The sequence below is a fragment of the Pyxicephalus adspersus genome, chromosome 1 (assembly GCF_032062135.1).
Source record: "Pyxicephalus adspersus chromosome 1, UCB_Pads_2.0, whole genome shotgun sequence".
Taxonomy (NCBI): domain Eukaryota; kingdom Metazoa; phylum Chordata; class Amphibia; order Anura; family Pyxicephalidae; genus Pyxicephalus; species Pyxicephalus adspersus.
The window spans coordinates 103,359,210-103,377,978 of NC_092858.1; the positions used below are offsets into that span (position 1 = coordinate 103,359,210).

General features: G+C 35.7%; 1 protein-coding gene across 2 annotated transcripts; it reads left to right on the forward strand.

Annotated features, from left to right (window-relative positions):
- Positions 1-742: 742 nt before the first annotated feature.
- On the forward strand, positions 743-16,345 carry PLCXD2 (phosphatidylinositol specific phospholipase C X domain containing 2). 2 transcript variants are annotated; one of them, XM_072422050.1, is made up of 4 exons: positions 743-1,088; positions 7,509-7,966; positions 11,268-11,509; positions 12,123-16,345. In XM_072422050.1, exons 1-4 carry the CDS (start codon positions 1,004-1,006, stop codon positions 12,277-12,279), a joined length of 942 nt encoding a protein of 313 aa, XP_072278151.1. In that variant the 5' UTR covers positions 743-1,003; the 3' UTR covers positions 12,280-16,345. The 2 variants fall into 2 exon arrangements, with proteins under 2 accessions (XP_072278151.1, XP_072278163.1); XM_072422062.1 differs by lacking the exon at positions 743-1,088 and adding an exon at positions 4,289-6,005.
- Positions 16,346-18,769: the final 2,424 nt, after the last annotated feature.

The following is an 18,769-nucleotide window of genomic DNA, read 5'->3' on the forward strand; positions in this document are numbered from 1 at the left end:
AGAATGTCACCCTGTCCAAAACAGATCATTGGTTTCACCTAAACTGAGTTTAGAAGCAGTAAGGAACCCCTAACAACCTCTGGAGGAACCTTGTTTGAGAAACACTAATCTAGGATGTTATATTGCCAAATATAACGATCTGCAAAGTGATCTGATGCTGTAAGATGTGAAGTCCTGCTACAATAAAATATATCTCTTAAGAACACACGCATTTCACCATGCTGACCATTGCCAATGTCTATGGCACCATGGCGCATTGCACATTTACATAGATGTCTGTCCTTAATTTGAAAAAGCTAACCGGTCCTGTTTGCTCTCCGGAACAAAGGTTCCCAGACCTCCCCTTTTACCTACTGTATAACCCTAGGTTAATATCACTGCCTTGCTGTACTATTTTATAATGCTTGGAAGGGCTATTTCCATGTTGGTCTCAGATTATAGTTGACTCTAATAGTTATTACTGAAATTCAATGACATAGAAACATGTACACCCTGGGACAAAAGAGTAATGGACTCATACTAGCTCCCAATGTATATATGGCAGTATCGAATACCTCTTATATGAAGGAAAGACAATTTTCCTAGATAAAAATAAGATCTCATATTAATAATATTGTTTGGGTATATATAAATAAGGAAATAAAAAAGTAAGGAATCCATCTATGCCCCTCTGTAATGTGTGACCTCTGCTAGAAGCCTGAAGTGAGCTGATTCTACCATTAGGTGGCGTGCCAGCAGTGTGTCCTCATGATGTCAGGTCTGTGTGACATGTCCAGCCCAGCTTACTCAGCAAGCAGACATAAGTGGCTTAACCGTGCAGCCACCGGCAGAGCTGTCTGTGGTGCTGACAATGCGGAAGGCTTTCATAGAGCGTTTCAGGAAATGCTAGCACTCCAGCTGTATATCTCGCCCCCCAGTGTAGCAGACATGCTGGAATAGCATTCATAACCCTGACCTTGGACTGAGGGGACCCAGACATCTGATAGCCAGCAAGGCGCACAGAATGGCTGTGAAAAGTTATGAAGACTGGATGGGCACCCTGCCTGTGTGTCTCAGCACAATGCCTTTATCTAACCTAGCTATACCAGGTAAGCTTTTATTACAAGAAATGATTATTTCTATACCATATACTGATTTCTGCATTGCCGGTGCATTGTGTGCAGTTGTAAATAGCTTGTCATAAACCAGTAATTACCTCTGCCATGAGATATGAGAGGAATGTCAGGTGTGTCATCATTATAGTGAAAGATGAATTAATATGCAGAGTGACAGGGTGAATATTGTCCTCACTGGCATTTTGTATGCTAATGTGTTTTGTAACTTTTCTGATATTGACATACTACATACTGCTTGTGTAACAATAATAACAATATTAGAAAAGACAAAAAAATGACAGCCGCCTTCAGACTGGTGGAGAGGTTGCGGTGTGGTTACCATGGTTACATAGCATGTCAGAAGTCCCATAGAGAATGAATAGTGACAGCAGTGAGCGGTTCTGCACCCCCACCAAAGTGTGAGTCAGGGGACACTTCTTCCCTCTCACATGTGAACCTAGCCTAACAGGTTTTGTTGTTTTGTCCCCTTCACTTATATGTATTCCCCATTAATCCTACCAACATATCCATTATTTATCACTCCCATTATATATTTTTGATCTGCAGTAAAATCACACAGCAGGGTTGTTACTCAGTTGAAGATGTAGTCATTGATGGACATTTTATTTTCAATGAATCGTAAATAAAAGATAAAGACATTTACACCCAGCGAACGCTCTTTATAGCAGTGACAGCAATGTGTTCTTAGAAAAACATTTGAATATGATTTGTATATGAATATAATGGCTGTCAGTGTAATAAACCTGTAGCTGCCATTTTTGCTGCTCAGGATTGCTGGATGATGTGGAATAATAATAGATCAATGGGTAATAACACTACTAAAAGTGGAGCAAGAAAAACAGAAGTCAGATTGTATATTACATGTTTTTTTATTTTCCCTATTATTACCCTGATATAATATTAATATTACAATGTCAATAATAAAGGACATAGAAATATGATAATAATCGAGTACATTTGTGGATTAAAAGGGTTCTCTAGGAAAGCATTAATGTCTCCTCCCATATTCACAGGAGGGGGGGGGGGGTTATTAAATGATTTACAGACCTCAGCTCATTAACTTCCACAAGACACTGAGCATTATAAGTCTAACAGGCAAGGCAACCCAGCAAGTCAAGATGCATTTGTCATTGTTTCATAGGAAATTCTAGGTCATTAGATGCTGTGATCTATTTAGTTAGTTTGCATTTGAAAATTAGTTAAAGGAGGTTGAAATTGCTTGATCACTGGTGTGTTTTCAGCCAGGGAGGGTGTGATCATACAGGAGCAGGTAAGGACTTTGTTCAGTGATTCTGTAGCTGCTGATTGTTGCCAGCAAAATATTACAGCCAGATCAATATTATGACATGTTGGCCATACATCATACTCTAGCTGGGTCTAGGACCATGTCATATTATTAATCTGGTTTTATTTTTTTGCTAGCAACAATCAGCAGCTACCGAACCACTGAACAGAGAGTCCTTACCTGCTCCTATGGCATCGCACCCTCCCTGGCTGAAACACTGCAGAATTTTACTCTGCTACAAAAGAGAAAAGCAACACATGGCATGTCTGACCTGCAAAGGAGCAAAACACTAGACATGAGTGTTCTCTCTTTCTAATCTTGATGCTCATGGATTTCTAACAGTTACAGGATCACAAGTGTGATAGGTCCTTTATCCTCATGGTTGTTAGGTGACCTCTGCTACCTATAATACATTATGTGCTGGATCAATACCCTCCTAACAACCATTCCGTCCCAGCATAACTAATCTTAGATTAGACACCACAAACAGCCCTAATCTCTCCTGTACAAGGTAATAATCATGTAATTCACTAAACATGATACATCAACAAGTGATAAAGCCCTGCAGAATCAATATTCCTTAAACATTTTGCCATTTAAGTAGTCCGAAATGTGTTTGATACAAAGGCGATATATTTGTTAGCATCATTAGGCTTCCTTTACTATTCTATATTTTCATAATGTTCAAAATATTTTCATTTGTGTGAATATTTTCAGCTTTCATGGGCTCTTATTGATGAAAATAACTTGCTTCATGTAAATAATATTCATGATAGCTCAATGAATTGAGACTTTGTTAGTTACCTGGAGTGTTGAAAGCATTGCCTTGCATATTTTACTATTACAGACACTGAATTTTAAAAGGGTGTAGAAAAGCTACATTCATAAACATACACCCCACCCATCACATTCCATTATTATTAGCAACAGTACATTTAAAGAGCTTCTAAGTTGTGTTTCAAAACATAATGTTAAATGGGTATTTACATGACCTCCTATTATCCTAGATATTAGGTGATATATTATAGAAAAGCCTTTATTCACTTACCTGGAGATTATGTATACTTATGGAGAGTAAATATAAGCAGATCAAATCACTCAAGCAAAGATTCAACCTGGATCAATGTCTCAGATCCCAAGTCATTGGGCAAATTGATTTGATTATTTAGCAAATAAAAAAAAGAAATTCTTTGTACACCTCACCAATATACTAATGGAGTTCATTCTCTATTATCTCCATCCATCACTTGCTAACTCCAATTATAGCAGGTAATTAGAGTTGTCCTCCTTCTTGAAAATTAGGTGTGCAGGGAATAATAAATATTCATTTCATGTCAGTGATTAGCTGAACTGAATCTATTGTCCCTTGGGAAGCGAAGTTTAGGAGGGGATATGATCACCCTGTATAAATATATAAATGGTCCATATATTACAATAATCACAAAGGACAAGGGCTACGTCCGGAGGAAAATAAGTTTTAGAAAAGAATTCTTCTCTGTGAAAATGTGGAATCGGCTCCCTCCGGAAGTAGTTTCAGCAATTACTATGGATTGCTTTAAGAAAAAGCTAGATGCTTTTCTAGAAGCACAAAATATAACCTGTTAATAAAGCTTTAAAGTAAAGATAACAGAGACTGTTGATCCAGGATCAGGATTGAATTTTTTTCTTTGTTGGAGCCAATTGTACCAGGGTTTTTACCTTCCCTCCGGATCAACTATGTCTATAGGGTTTTATATCTAGGATATGTTTATTTCCCTAGTATGTGAATTTGATGGACTTATGTTTTTTTTCAACTTGACTATGTAATTTAAAGCAGAAGTGAATTAAAAAAAAAAACAACTCACCTTTACCTTCACAGATTCATCGAACCCTTCGGAAGTTTCCTGAATCTGGTCGTCCAACGTCAACATTTGTAGTCATCTACTAATTTAGTAGTATTTTTTAAGAGAAACTCTGATTTTTTTACATTTTAACTTAAAGGCAAAGGATAGACAGTTTCCACCTGTATTTATTGTTATCATTACACAGTATTTTTATAGCACCAACATATAACGCAGCACTTCACAAAGTCCATAGTCATGTCACAAAGGTGCTCACAATCTCATGTTCCTCCATAGTAATATCCCTTTAATACAATCTAAAGTCAATTTTGGGGAAAGCCAATTAACCCAGCCATATGTTTTTGTTGGAGAAAGTCCACGCAAACACAGGGAGAACATGCAAACTCCATGCAGATAGTGCCCTGGCTGGGATTTGAACCTGGGACTTAGGCCAGAGTACTAACCTCTGAGCCACCATGCTGGTATATTTAAGGAATATACAACTTGATTTGTGCTTAGATGTATGATGGCGTGGTAAATATATCTTTTTTTCTTCCAGTCAGATTTCCATTTCATTCCATAAAATCTAGCTGCATTTTCTTTAAGTTCCTTTTAGTTTTTTTCCAGTAAACAAATTCACTAGGAATGCATTACCTCGAATGTTACTTACCATTTGAGTGTTGGAACATCAGGCTTTCATGGCTGGATTTGTTAAAGAGGTTTGTCTAAAAGATAATCCATTAATTAGAGGATTAACTGAAGATTGGTAATGACCTGAATCCAAGGACCTTTTCTTGGTGTATTGTTTTTTTGCTTCCATGATTTCTTGGTTGATGTTTATGTTTCTATCATGTATGTCAATCAAATATGAGCTTTTTATTCCTGCAATTGGAAATGTGTTTGATCAGATTCCATTTGTAAAACTTAAAACTGGTGAGGGTTTTTAATATCAGATTCTTTCTGCTAAACATAAATAAATTAATGTTTAAATCAAAATGTTTTTTTAATTTTTTTTTTTTTAATGATGGACAATGGTTAAAACAGTGTTGCCAAAAGATTCTCATAAACACGCAGAAATATATATCTACCTATATTGATGTCTATATACGCATGCACATACATACACACATGCATAAACACATAAATTCATGCATACATACATGACAGATGTCATAGCATAGTGTTTTAGTCTTTACCTACTCTTTAAATATTAAAAAATAAATATTTTTATAATGCTTTTGGTAATTGTTTTTCTCTTTCTACTCAGTAAAACCATTGGCAACAGGACAGAAAGTAAGGGGAAATCTTTTAAAAGGGGGCAGATAGCAGCAGTACCCAAACACGCATTGCAATCCTTTCCCACAATCCAACCAAAACATAAAAAAGATCTTGGGAATTTGTCTGATGCAGCCACGAGGGCTGTACAGTAAGTGCCAAAGCACCACAAGTTGGGGTTTAGGCATTACAAGGTTAACATGATAAAGACTTTACAAGTACCATACTCCCAATATAACCTATAAGATTCAACATGAATCAGGGTAATAATCCAATATAAAACAGAAGCCATGGTTTTATCTTCAGGTTAGCTTCAGTCTTCAGGCAGAGCAATTAGCAAAAAGACATCAGATGAAACACACATTAGCTCAGTAGAATTCAAGTACATGATGAGCTAGGAAATCTTCTTGACCAGCTTTTCTGGTATTTACTTAGGAAGTTTGATTTGTTCAATGCTACTTAAGCCTTTCTCAGACACAGCCCTGAGGAATACAAGGATCCCCTCTGGAGGTTGGTAAAAGCTTTAGCTCCTGAGAAATAAGCATTTTCTCACTGACTACCAGTATATGAGTAATACACTCCCTAATCATCAGTATATGAGCGATTTTATCCCAATTGCCACCAGCATAAGGTTATCCTCCTGTCTTTGAGGATCCTTCTTCATTGACCACTAGTGTTAGGATCACTTCACAGACCTCACCAATGTAAGAGTTTCAGTGTAAGTTCAGTTTCTAACTCAAAGACCCCTATTAGTTGAAAAATAAAATTATTTTTTGGTAATTGCATGTGGTTATTACAAGTAGTTAGTTATAGTGTACAGTATGTAAAATGATTTTAAAGTTAGGTGAGAGTTTACATCTAGACTGGTTAGAAGATTTAGACTGCATGTGTGTTCAGAGGTTTGGATTCTCCAGTCAACCTCAAATTTCACTTTACTAGAGAAATATTTTTTTCCTTTCTTTTCTTCATTTTCCATCTCTGGGACTTTTCTGGCACTCTGCAAAGTCAACCCTGCAGCTTTGCCTACTGATTAGCTGCTTTGAATTATTTCAATAATTTAGCACCTAAACATTACCCTCCCTTGTGTAGGAGTGCTACGCTTTATCTATATCTTCTGTAATTTTCTTTCCAGGCACTAAAACAGCAGAATACTGAACCTCCTAAAGATTCAAACTGCAGTCATGTGAATACCTGCCTCATGATAGCGGAATTATTTATTGTTTATTCAGTTGTATAGTTGAGCAGAGGACTTAACCATTCCCCTCAGTATGTGGCAATGCTTTAGTAACAGGATATTAGGTAAAAGTTACATTTTCTGGTTCTCTGAACTTGCATGCTCTTTAAGGGATAACACATGGGCATGCATGCATGTGTTGCAGATGTGTACTGGATGTGTTTTATTTTGCTCTGGAATATTTAAAAAAAACATGTATTTATGTATATATATATATATATATATATATATAATGTATATTATATACAAGGGAATTGGCTGTGTGCTATTTGCTTCTTAACTGACCACACAAAACAATCCTCAACCTCAAAGAATAATACTTCTGTATATAAGGCTATAACAGTACACGTGGCGCAATTAAAAATAAAATCAAAAATATATTTACTTCTGATCAGCTTGATATAGCTGAATCAGGAAAACATTCAGCTATAACATGCTGAATCCTAGGACAGAAACATTCCTTGTGCTATGGTTCAGTTGATATGCTGTCATGAAGTTGATGGGGTAGAGAGAAAAAAAAACATAAATGAAAGTTGTGCAGAAAATCTCTTGACATGCTTGAAAAGACATCCTGTCTTATTATTGTCTGTTTTTTATTGGTAAGAAACAGCATCACCAAACAAAAAATACATTTTTGTTTTGCTTAATTTTTTTATTGACATACAAAAAGAAATTTAATTATTTAGATAGTCAGTGTGGTATGCAGTACCGTTGCACTTAACAGCTCAGCTTCATAACTTTTATGTGTTTATGATTATTTGATATGTGTTATATTTTAGGGTCACATGATTCGTTCAGCTTTTGGGTTGATGAGAAATCTCCAGTTGGCCCAGACCAAGCAGCGTCAATTAAACGTTTAGCAAAAATCTCTCTAGTAAAGAAATTGATGAAGAAATGGTCTGTTACACAAAATTTGACTTTTAAAGAACAGCTAGAATCTGGTATTCGCTATTTTGATCTACGTGTGTCTTCTAAGCCAGAGGAAGGAAGAGAGATATACTTCATACATGGCTTATATGGGATACGAGTATGGGATGGACTCATGGAAATTAACACTTTTCTGAACAATCACAACAAAGAGGTTGTATTGCTAGACTTCAATCACTTCTACGCCATGGAGCATGATCACCATTTGTATCTTGTCAATATGATGAAGGAAGTATTTGGAAGTAAACTCTGTACAGCTGAATGCGTTGAAAATATAACATTGCAGTACCTTTGGGAAAAAAATTACCAGGTATGTTAAAAAAAACATTTAACTTTATTTATTCCTATGTTAATATTGAATCATTTCAATAATGTTTTCTATTTTAATATAAAGTCTGTAATTACTCACATATTGAACAAATAGTGCTAGCATCAGGATTTATTTAGGCAGTATCTAGCGTGTTAGGCATGACTACAGATTTGCCTTAGGAAGATGAAAACTATGAAAACTGTGCCAAATATGCAAGCAGGTAAAGTTAAGAAAGCAAAGCAAGTAAAGAAGGTAAAGTCATAAAAAGGACAAGTCACCAGTATTACCTGTGGTTTCCATACAGCTATATTTTCTCCCTTACCATGCCTTTCTCTGCACTGTGTCTCCTTGTTAAAGCAGCAAACTTGATAGAGACAGATTCTTACTTAGAGCTGGAAGGGTCATGTAGTACATTTGGTGACAGGTCTTCTAAAGTAATTAGGACGTTTGGAACACCCAATGTAAGGTAGCTGAAGGATAGCAAGACACAGATGTCTTTAGTCAGAAGATGTTTCCTAAATAAGATCCAATATCTGGAGGTTACCTCAATTGATGGTTTTGGATTAAGTGAACCAATTTGCATAGTGTAGCATTTCTCTATTGCCACAGATCAGTTTGGGCAAAAAGGTTTATGTTCTAATTAAATTTATATCAGGTGCACATAGAAATCTGTTCCTATGCCTACAATATATCCTGCACAGATATAATATATCTGTGCATATATATAATATATAATACAATATATCCTCCAGAGGTTGCTGGGGGTTATTTGGGCAATGATAAAGTTGTGCCTCCCACTGGCCAAAAAGAGACATTTTTCCAAATAAAACTATTTATTGTACTGTGAGCTGTAGATTTAGTAAATATAGCAGGAGTTCCATGAAGACCTGAAAGTTAATTCAAGGGTTATATTAATAAGGTTGAGGTTAAGAAAGCTTGATCTAGAGAGTATGGTAGGAACATAAATGCATTAATCCAGAATACAGTTTTTGTGTGTTATTTGCATAATATGTAACAACAACTTTTAAGTTTTACAATTATACAATATCAATAATATATATAATACACCAATATATACAAATAAAACAACAAGTTAATTTATACATTCTGCACAACTATCCTCTACAAAGAGTTGACTGAAGGCAAAAGAGTATAAACCAGGGAATATAAAGAGGCTAGGAATCAGAGGAATTAATTATAAGCTCAAGTTCATTAAATCCATAAAATAATATATAAAATAATTTCCATTACATAGGAGCTTGTTAATAAAACATGTAGGGGTCTGTTTGGAATGATGCAAGGGCTGGGGTGAGTACAGAATGCAATGAATAGAGTGGGTAACCGATTCCAACAATGATATGAGCTGTTAAGAGTTAAGCACACCAGAGGATTGGCTGTGTTACAGGTTTGGGGGCTTTTTTGAGGAGTATCTAAGCAGAGAGGATGGTGCACAGGGCAGGAGTGATAGAACACAATACAGACTATGTGAACCATGGAGATCAGTAGAAGAATGGCTGATATGTGGGGATCTTAGCACATTGTATGACTGTCTGATTTCAGAGAATCAGGGCTATGTAGAGAAGTGACTGAGCTTTGAAGATTGGCACAGAATGGAGGATAAGCTAAACTGTGGGGACTAGAGAGGGGTGGCAAAGCTTCCAGGATCAGGGAAAGGGCGATTACAGTAAGGAAATTCATGTGATATGAAAATGGGGCTTCTACCTAGACCAAGAAGTTTTTTACTACTTGGTGAGGGGGAGTAAACATTTGAGGGCAGGTAAGATTGAGGATGCAAAGCTCAGTGTTTCTAGGAAGCCTTTCGTGGTAGTGGACAGAAATCCCCTGGACTCTTCTCTATATATTAAGAATTTTTTCACAGAAATGAGAATAGGCAGTGCTTATCCACATAAACATGCTCCAGCATGTTGCAAAAATCTCTGTATAACTAATTAGTGCTCCCAAGCATCGGATACCATTGCTGAGGTTTTAATTAGGTGTGTGCCCAGTTGAACACATTACTTGCTGTTAGTAGGGTGTAAACTTGCCTTTACAATACATTTTGTGTTATCATCATGTAATATTATTTGGATAATATGAATTTGTATATGAATTTCAGTTCATTTTGTTTTTGTTTTGAATAACATATGTCTAGCTGACCACTAAACAACACCTAAACAAATATATTTTCAGCAAATATAAACAGATTAGAAGATTAGTATAACATCAGTCATTTACCCATAGTCACATCATTATTTGTATCCCCAGTTTGCTATACTCAGCTTTCCCTACCCCACCAGCACCTTCCTTTTTCTGTCACGAGGACTGCAGCATAATCCTTCTAATTAATGACTCCTAAATTGCACAGCTTAAATCCAAGTGAGGTGCACATACTCAATCCAAAGTCTCTGAACCTTTATAACTTTGTGAGGTGAGTTGGTATCCTCAGGAATGCGATGCTATCCGTTGCTATTGAAATTACAACAACCCTTTCCTTCAGTGCATGGTAGAAAAAGTATAAAATGTGGAGCAGAGTTTGGGGCCTTTTTCATTAAATCCATGAATTTAGTGGATGTCTATTGTATGTCAGAAACTGCAACAGAATAGGGCTCAATATAATACGCACAAACATATTGATTGATTTTTAGTTGTTCACATGTTTAATTATTACAATTTTAAATCTATCAGAGATGTTAGCAATAATATTATATCCTACTGTCCAAGGCTTCAAAAGCAGCAACAGTAAAAACTGTAAAGTAAAGAAAGTAACTTTTTTCATAAATTTTCTTCTGATTGATTGCTGGTACTGACATGACAAAAATTATATATGAACTTTGAGAAATGTATTCACAGCAACATATAGTGATGTTATATGGGAACAATTTCAAAAAAATCATATTTTTATAAATATTTGGATGTTATTAATGATAGTACCTGTAATGTCCCATATAGGTTTTTCATTAAATTTCATTAAACTGGACAAATGTGCAAATGTATGGTGTGAAATTTGTGGCAAAATCCTGGCTACATTAACTACTTTTGTTCCTGGACAGCATCTTGTTCTTCTCCCTTCAGAAACCCATCTTTAGGGTCTAAAACAGATTATGGAGGATGAGAGGGCTCAGACATCAGTCTCTCATCTTTTTCCTCTGCCACAGAATCATCCTACGTTGATTTAGGCTGAGAAATGCACTAAACCAGGCAATGTTTTCACCTTACAGCCCTTAATATAAGAAATGTTTGTTTCATATACAAGAATGTGGAATGTGTTTTTTATAAGAAATTTTTTATCATGTTTTTGAAGGTTTTGGTTTTCTACCACTACAATTTATGGAACGAGTACCCCTTTTTATGGGCAGGAAATAAAATGCCAGCACCCTGGGCAAACACAACGAGTGTTAACAAGTTGCTTCAGTTTCTAGAAACAACTCTGGGAGAACGCTCTAAGCGAGGGACTTTCCATGTGTCACAAGCCATTCTTACCCCACAAGTTAAAACCATTGTAAGAGGACTGAAATCTGGATTAAAAAACACTCTTGTCCACAGGTAAAATGTTAAAATAACATTACGTAAACTAAGAACACTTGTATCTGTTAATGTATTTAATATAGTAAGCATAAACTAAACTGTACTTCAACTATAATTTTTATAGTTGAGGCTAATTCCTTATTTTGAGTGTTTTCATTGTCATGTCCTACCTCCCAAGAAAGTTACAAGTTACTGGTTTTGTAGTACATATGCCAAACAGTACAGAAGTACAGACATTTAGGCAGCTTTTTATGATTTTCATGCAAACTTCCCCAAAAAATTGGGAACATTTTGGGGAAAATTGGTGGAAAATGATAACAAATGTTCAGAGGCTTTGTAATAAATTCAGAAAGTTTGGGACAGCTTTCAAAACATATTTTTCAGTCAAAAACTTTATTTATGCAAAACCCAACATACTTTTTATTTTATTATCCCAATAAAAGGGGATTTGCTATTAACTTGTAAATTGTAGATATTTTTTTTTTTTACAAACCCATGGGGTATTTTAAAAAATGTATAGTTGTGCTCATCACTAAAAACAAAACTGCACATATCCATGCTTGTTTTACCTGACAAGAAAATTAAAGATACATTATTTCTATTTAACACTGTATCACTATTTTTTTCCTAGGAATCTTCCATTGATATTGAATTGGGTGAAGATGCAGAGGCCAGGTGCCATGGGTGTTAATATCATTACATCTGATTTTGTAGAACTAGTTGACTTTGCAGAGACAGTAATTGGACTAAACTATCTACTTCTAAGAAACAAAAAAGACAACAGTTAATGAAAATATATTTGCTCTTTAAACCTACAGGATTGCATTTGCCATTGGTGTGTCAAAAAAGAAAAATGAAATGAAACATGTTTTAAGATAACATTCTTACCATAGCTGTTCCTGGCATTTAACATTAATCTACCTCTTTCCTGCATTTTCATTTTCAAGGTTCATCATAAAAAGGTTTTTTTAGCTATTAATTCCTGTAATCTTCCTCATTTCTGGGATAAAATAATAAAATAACACAAACACTAGCATAAAACCATCCATGTCAGGTAACTAGATGTCCACTCTCAAACTGGGAAACCCAGCTGTAAGATTTTTGCATTTACCATGCCACCAGTCACTAAAAAAGGGCTTTGATCATGCCTCTTCCTACATCATATGGACCTTTAAGAAGATTTGTTCTGGAGTTGGACTATTTTAATCTTTTGAAGCCTGGGCTGCCCAAGCATGGTTATATAGAGTGTTGGTACCTTAATGCTTCAAGCTGTCTGCATGAGATAAAAAAAAGTTTTGGACTGTCCAAAATGTGTTGTATTTTACAGTCTGTTATTACTTGAATTGAACCACAAAGTAAATGTAAACTCTCAGTTTTCAATGTGGAATGAATAAAATCTCTGACAGGTTTCAGTCTGTGTCCCCACAGGTCCAAATTATCCACAAAGCAACTCAGGCAGAAGCCTGGAGCCCGGTGAATGTCTAGGGGGCCAGCTACAACTTGTGGTCCTGCAGTAAACCAGAAGGATATGTAATGGTCAAAGCTGTGTATTTTCCTGTCACTTTACATGGGAGAATCCACTTGTAGGCAGTTTGTGTCTGATGGGGTAGGTCATGGTTCTTTTGCCAATGAAAATGCAGCAACTGTATATTGCAATATAATTAAAGAGATGGGGGCAGGTGGCAAATCTGCCCAATACCTTAGAGCCTTATTCTTACTTAAGCACTTTCTGATTCACTTGGAAGATTTCACACAAGGTACCAGACAATGTACCTTTCTAACAATAAAATATGTAGACATTGTCATACTATACAAAATACAACTCAGTTCCCTGAACTTTGACCACTAAATACCAACCTGATTTCAGAAGAAAGGGGAATGTTCTTTTAGTGTCTGATAGTTTAAAGATCTGCCAGTTCATAAAAGGCAGGGGATATTCCTGCAGTTATATAACCATTATGCATCTTTTTTTTTCTGCTGCCATCCCCAAGAGCAATGTTTCCTGAACTATGCATAAAAATGTGCACAAAAAAGAATTGTTAAGTGGTCACTGAGGACACTAAAAGGATTTCTAATGGGCTTTTAGCCTTTATCAATTTTTGACACTGAAGTAACGTGTGATGCTTCCATGCCCTTTGTTTATGTGGGGCTTTCTTTTGTTATGATTGACAGACAGTTCGGTTAGAATAATCATCAAGCCAAGTCTGAACTGGAATTAAAAAAAAACTCAATTTGAGTTAGATGTTTTCTCCAGTTGCTGTAAACATCCACAAAGGAAGTTTGTTCAAAGATCCTCAAAAGATCCAACTATTTAAGGATGGAGACTTTAGGCATCAACACTAAACATAGCTTAGTAAAGCGATATACAATGGTTATTCTAAACCTCAAAAGCCTTTCTACTGATCCGGGCGTTTTATTTCATATTGGCCATCCACTTGACATGAAAATAATATGGAAACTTTAAATTGGTACCATGTCCTTTTAGGATCACCTCTGTCTTAAAGACCTTTACAAAGCTGGTTGTAGACAGTGTCAAAGTTTACAATTAACACTGCACCATCCTGTAAGATTTGAATCCTTTTGTCACCAGGAAAAGTGAAAACTTTGTTTGTTGTCAGATCAATCATAGGCAATCCCAGTCAGTCCTTGCATTGACTGGAGAGCTTTATGCCAGCCCTGCTGAACGAAAAAGTAATCAAAATCACACATGACCTTTACATGAAGAAATTCTGAACGTTTGTTGTCAACATCAATATGTCCTAGATTAGGAAATTACAGAGGCAGTTAAACCATACAGGAGCTATGTGGTAGCTAACTCTGTACAGTATGATAAAGGCATGGTCCTGTAAGACAGACTGCTGTTACCAAGGAGCCCACCCAGATCCAGGAGATCTTGGGGCAGTTTGTTATGGTAGGTATTTTAAATAAAAGCTATAAAAATATATATATTTTTTTTTTGCAGCAGCAAGGCAGTTCCACCATAGTTGCCTGACTAAACCCTGTGACAACAAGGTCAGATACACTAAGAACAAAACCATTCTAAGCTATCTTTTATCTTTATAATTGTCGTTTTATGCAAATGTTCTTTTACATACGTATGTATGTTATTCCTACAAAGCATATTAAGATGTATGTATGAATAATAAGTAAACCTATCATCCTGGAATTACCAAATGATTTAAATAGATATAGATTAATTTACTTGAATACAAAAAATCAAATGTAAGAAAATTATATTGAAGCGTACCTGTAGTAACAAATAGTAAGCTACTTTCTGTAGTAATGAGAGGGCAACTTAGAGTGAGAGGGCATATTCCTAGTCCTTCCAGAGCTCTCTAGATTGCCTGAAGTGCCTACGCTAACGTTCCTAAAGCTGAAAAAGAACCATGACATGCACATTCCAAATGTGGCCTGCTCAATTCTCCCAGTATCAGGAAGCCAATCTATTTACAATGTTGTGGGTGTTTGGGGGCATGGGTTGGTACACTGGAAGGAAATTGGTAAAATAAAGGTTTACCTTGCTACCATATGAAATGTCTACTTTTTTTTGTATTGAGTAACATAGGGCCATGTTTTTGATTATTATTGGTTACTGCTAATTTAAGCGCTGCTAGGATTTATGCTTTGAAGAGTTTTTATAACTAACTTAGATGACTGGGGAGTCTACATGTCTTCCTTTGTTTGACCTCTTCTAGTTGCGTAAATCGCTAACTCTGAGTTAATTTACTTAAAGCAAAGAATTCAAGGAAATCTTTAAAATCACCAGCCATTTTCCAACACATGAAGGTTAGAAAATGTAGTAAAAATGTATGTAAAAAGGTAACCGTTTTTTTTTAGTCAATAAGACATACTGGTTTTGTTTGACATTTATGTTCCCCTATAAAAGGCATCTCATATACTTTATGCTAAAGTAACCTAAATTGAGCTCTATAATGCCAGGAGCTTATACTAGGGCTGCCTCCATAAACTGGGAGCAATATTGAAAATATTTTTACAATGGTGTATGTAAGGAAAATAAAACTGTTTTTTTGCTTTTTTATTGTATTATGTGTATGTAGGCAGGCTAGCATAGTTGTACATGACTTGTTTAAAGTTTATATTAAAAAATATAATTATAAATACAATAGAAAAATAATGACAGTGTATGATTTATGTGCAACATACATGATGTATGGTTTAGGTATTGTAGTATGTGTCTGTCATTAGTTGTCAATATCTGAAATCCTAAACTAATGCAATGTTTATACTATTTTGTTAGCTGTGATGTTATGTCATAATTCTGAAAATAGAATTTTCATAGATTAAAAATAGAATTCACCTTTTACAAAAATGATGTGATTGCCCAGTAACAGTTAAAAATCAGGGCTTTTAAAATCTTTGTATTTTCATTTTGTTAAAAAAAATGTCAGTGAGTTCTCTTCTTGGCAAGGTATACTTTTGTCATGTTAAATAGAAAAGTGGCATCTGTGGATTAGGTCTTGGAAAAGAGGAAAACATTGAGCCAGGTTCAGTACGTTTTGCGTAAAACTACATTATGTTAAACCAAACTTTTCCTACCCAATGTTATCCCACAATTCAGAAAGTTCAAAATGTTTTATAAAACAGAAATCACATATTCCCTCAAACTTTCCTTTGTGGGAATTGTCCAGGTCCTTTTGTTTCAATAGCAGTAATTGATTCCCATCAAGGAATGTTTTAGGGAATGTAAGATTAATGGTTTCATAAATAGAGCCCTTAGAATTCTGGAGCACACTCCAGTTATCTAGATTTAGGTAATTGCTATAATTTATATTCCTGTTGCCAGTGTTCATAGCATAAACCTGAAAGTGCATTAAGCCAAAGTTGATCTCCTAAGTTTTTTCTTACTAATCTTTTTTTTTTCTGAATTTTTTTGGATGGGGGCAAACTAAGTGCTCAAAAAAAATTGTAGGAGTGGCAAGGTTGGATTTGAAATTGCCATGTTAATGTGGGTGCAATATTGCATTGGGGAGGAGGCCAAATTAATGTGGCCATGGCTGCTTTAATGTTGGTGTGTTGGTAAATCTTGCATTGGTGTCAGTAATCACAATAATAACACTCACAACTGTTGTCAGTGGCCTCAATAATAACTGCCAGGACTGGTTTCAGTAAACCATTTTTAACCCAAACATATAAGAAGATCAAAGAGGCAGCAAGGTATCATAAATCTGCAATGGCTCTGATCTCTGTCCTGCTGTTCTTCCTTTCCCCAACATTCATGTTTCAGGGTGACGGTACTGAAGCTGTGTCTCCAGAGGGTCCTTCTTTCAAAGAGGATGGTGCTAAAAAAACCCCATTCAAAATATAAGATATTGGGGAAGGTGGAGGACAGAGGAGAATGGGAGATGCCATAGGGTGTAGAATGAGCACCAGGAAAGAGTGCTTGGGCCAGAGCTGCAGGGTTCCCAGAAATACTTATTGCCATTCCTCAAGAATGGTAACGAATTGTACTCTCCAAGGATTGTAGTTGGTTTCTTTTTTACCACAATCTGTGTTGCAATGAGTGTCTTCATGTTCACCTTATAGAGGTCCAAGCCAAACTCATCACATAATGTTCTTGCACTGCAGGGTAGTCCTCTAAATTTTGTGAAATAAACACATTTTGAAATATGTGAGAGAGGCAAATGTAACCTCAAAAAAACAATCAGACTTTTGTTTGCAGCAAAAAAATAAATTCTTATTAGCTAAGGCATGCACCGCCATGTAACCATGCCGTTATTAGTAAATAGGTGATAGCACCTCATTATGTTATAGAAAAGTCTCTTCACCTTCCATAAAGCTGGTTACCGCTTCAATCATACCTGTTTCCTCTATTGTAAAACAAATATGGAAGCTGCTTTTGCTGACCACTCACTTTAAACTGCTAGTCCCTGGCTGTGTGCTGATACACTGATTTCACTTCCTGGATCACAAATATAGAAACTGTATGCAAATTAGAAAACTTTCCTGAGCTGCTTGGTGAGCGATCAAGAAAATAACGAAGCCCCAGACAGCCAGAGAACTAATAATTTCATAATTTTAGCAGCTGCAAAGTTGCCTTTTTTAGGGACCTCTAGCCTATTTAGAGTAGAATGACATTGGTGCAAAGGAGGTTACCTAACCCAGTGATGCACATTTGCCAACATTTGTCCATCCTCAGGCCCAGCAATTGGCTGCCTATACACTTTTTATACCAGAAAGAAGAATATATTCTTTACGGTTAAAGCAGTGGAAGGAGCAACAGGAAAACAAATCCTGTAAAATTACAGGATCAATTTAAATGTATCTTCATGTAGATTTAGATACTTAGCCATGTGTGTTACAATCTAATTGTACAGTCTATAGTATGTAGAGGTATGTGAGCTCATATCATGCAATGCATACATATAATATGTATGAGACGTTATAAAACATCCATTCCAACTTAAGTGCTGCTAAGCATCTCATTTTTCACTCCAAGGGGCTAAAGCATTTTTTCCTTTTTTTCCCCTAAAAAGACTTTAAAGTTTGTTACCTTTTCCCCGAAATTTATATTTTATGAAAGTGCAGGATCTGTAGAATCACAATTCCTTGACAAAGGTGCAATTAACAATGAATTTCAACAATGCTGTGTATTACCGCACATTGCCTTATCATAAAGCAATAGTGTAAATCCTAAAAGCAGGCTAATAGAACTGAGGAATAACATTTTTACACTATTATGACATTCACATGCAATGGTTAAATTCCTAAAATAAGTCAGGAATTGAATTATGCATAAGACAGTGCCCTTTAGTGTACCATGGAACAGTGTGATGTCTTTCCAAGGCTTCCTACTATTGTAGAATTGACATCCCTACATTTCTTTAGATTATTATACTGGAACAAAATGACAACACTCATGGATTGGTTTAGTTTACAGCAGAACTGGATGAGGAGTGGGAAGAAATATTCCCTACTGCTTGTGTTGAAATTGTTTACAATGACAATGCATTGGATCACAGCATTTTATTGGAGGGCTGAAATTTTTCCGCGACCTCTTTCACATGTATATTTGTATTGACTTTCAAGTATGGCATTAACATTCTTTTGTATAAGCTGCAGTTAATGTTGTAATAAGAAAAGGTCATAGATAATGAGTTAAAGTATTGTTTATTGGGTGTGTTACAATGTAAACTTTCCAGAGCAGGGTTCATACTAGGATGAGGACATATTATTATAATATATGTAACATTTTGGAAATAATCTAGGCTATAAATCATGTTGCACGTGCTACACTAAATACAAAGAGAAATAACTAAT

Excerpts from the sequence above, each read along its gene's own strand:
- PLCXD2 (XM_072422050.1), top strand. The coding sequence starts at position 1,004 with ATGGCTGTGAAAAGTTATGAAGACTGGATGGGCACCCTGCCTGTGTGT. Across the intron at positions 7,967-11,267 it reads TTTGGGAAAAAAATTACCAG|GTTTTGGTTTTCTACCACTA; the intron begins GTATGTTAAAAA and ends ATGTTTTTGAAG. Across the intron at positions 11,510-12,122 it reads AAAAACACTCTTGTCCACAG|GAATCTTCCATTGATATTGA; the intron begins GTAAAATGTTAA and ends TTTTTTTCCTAG.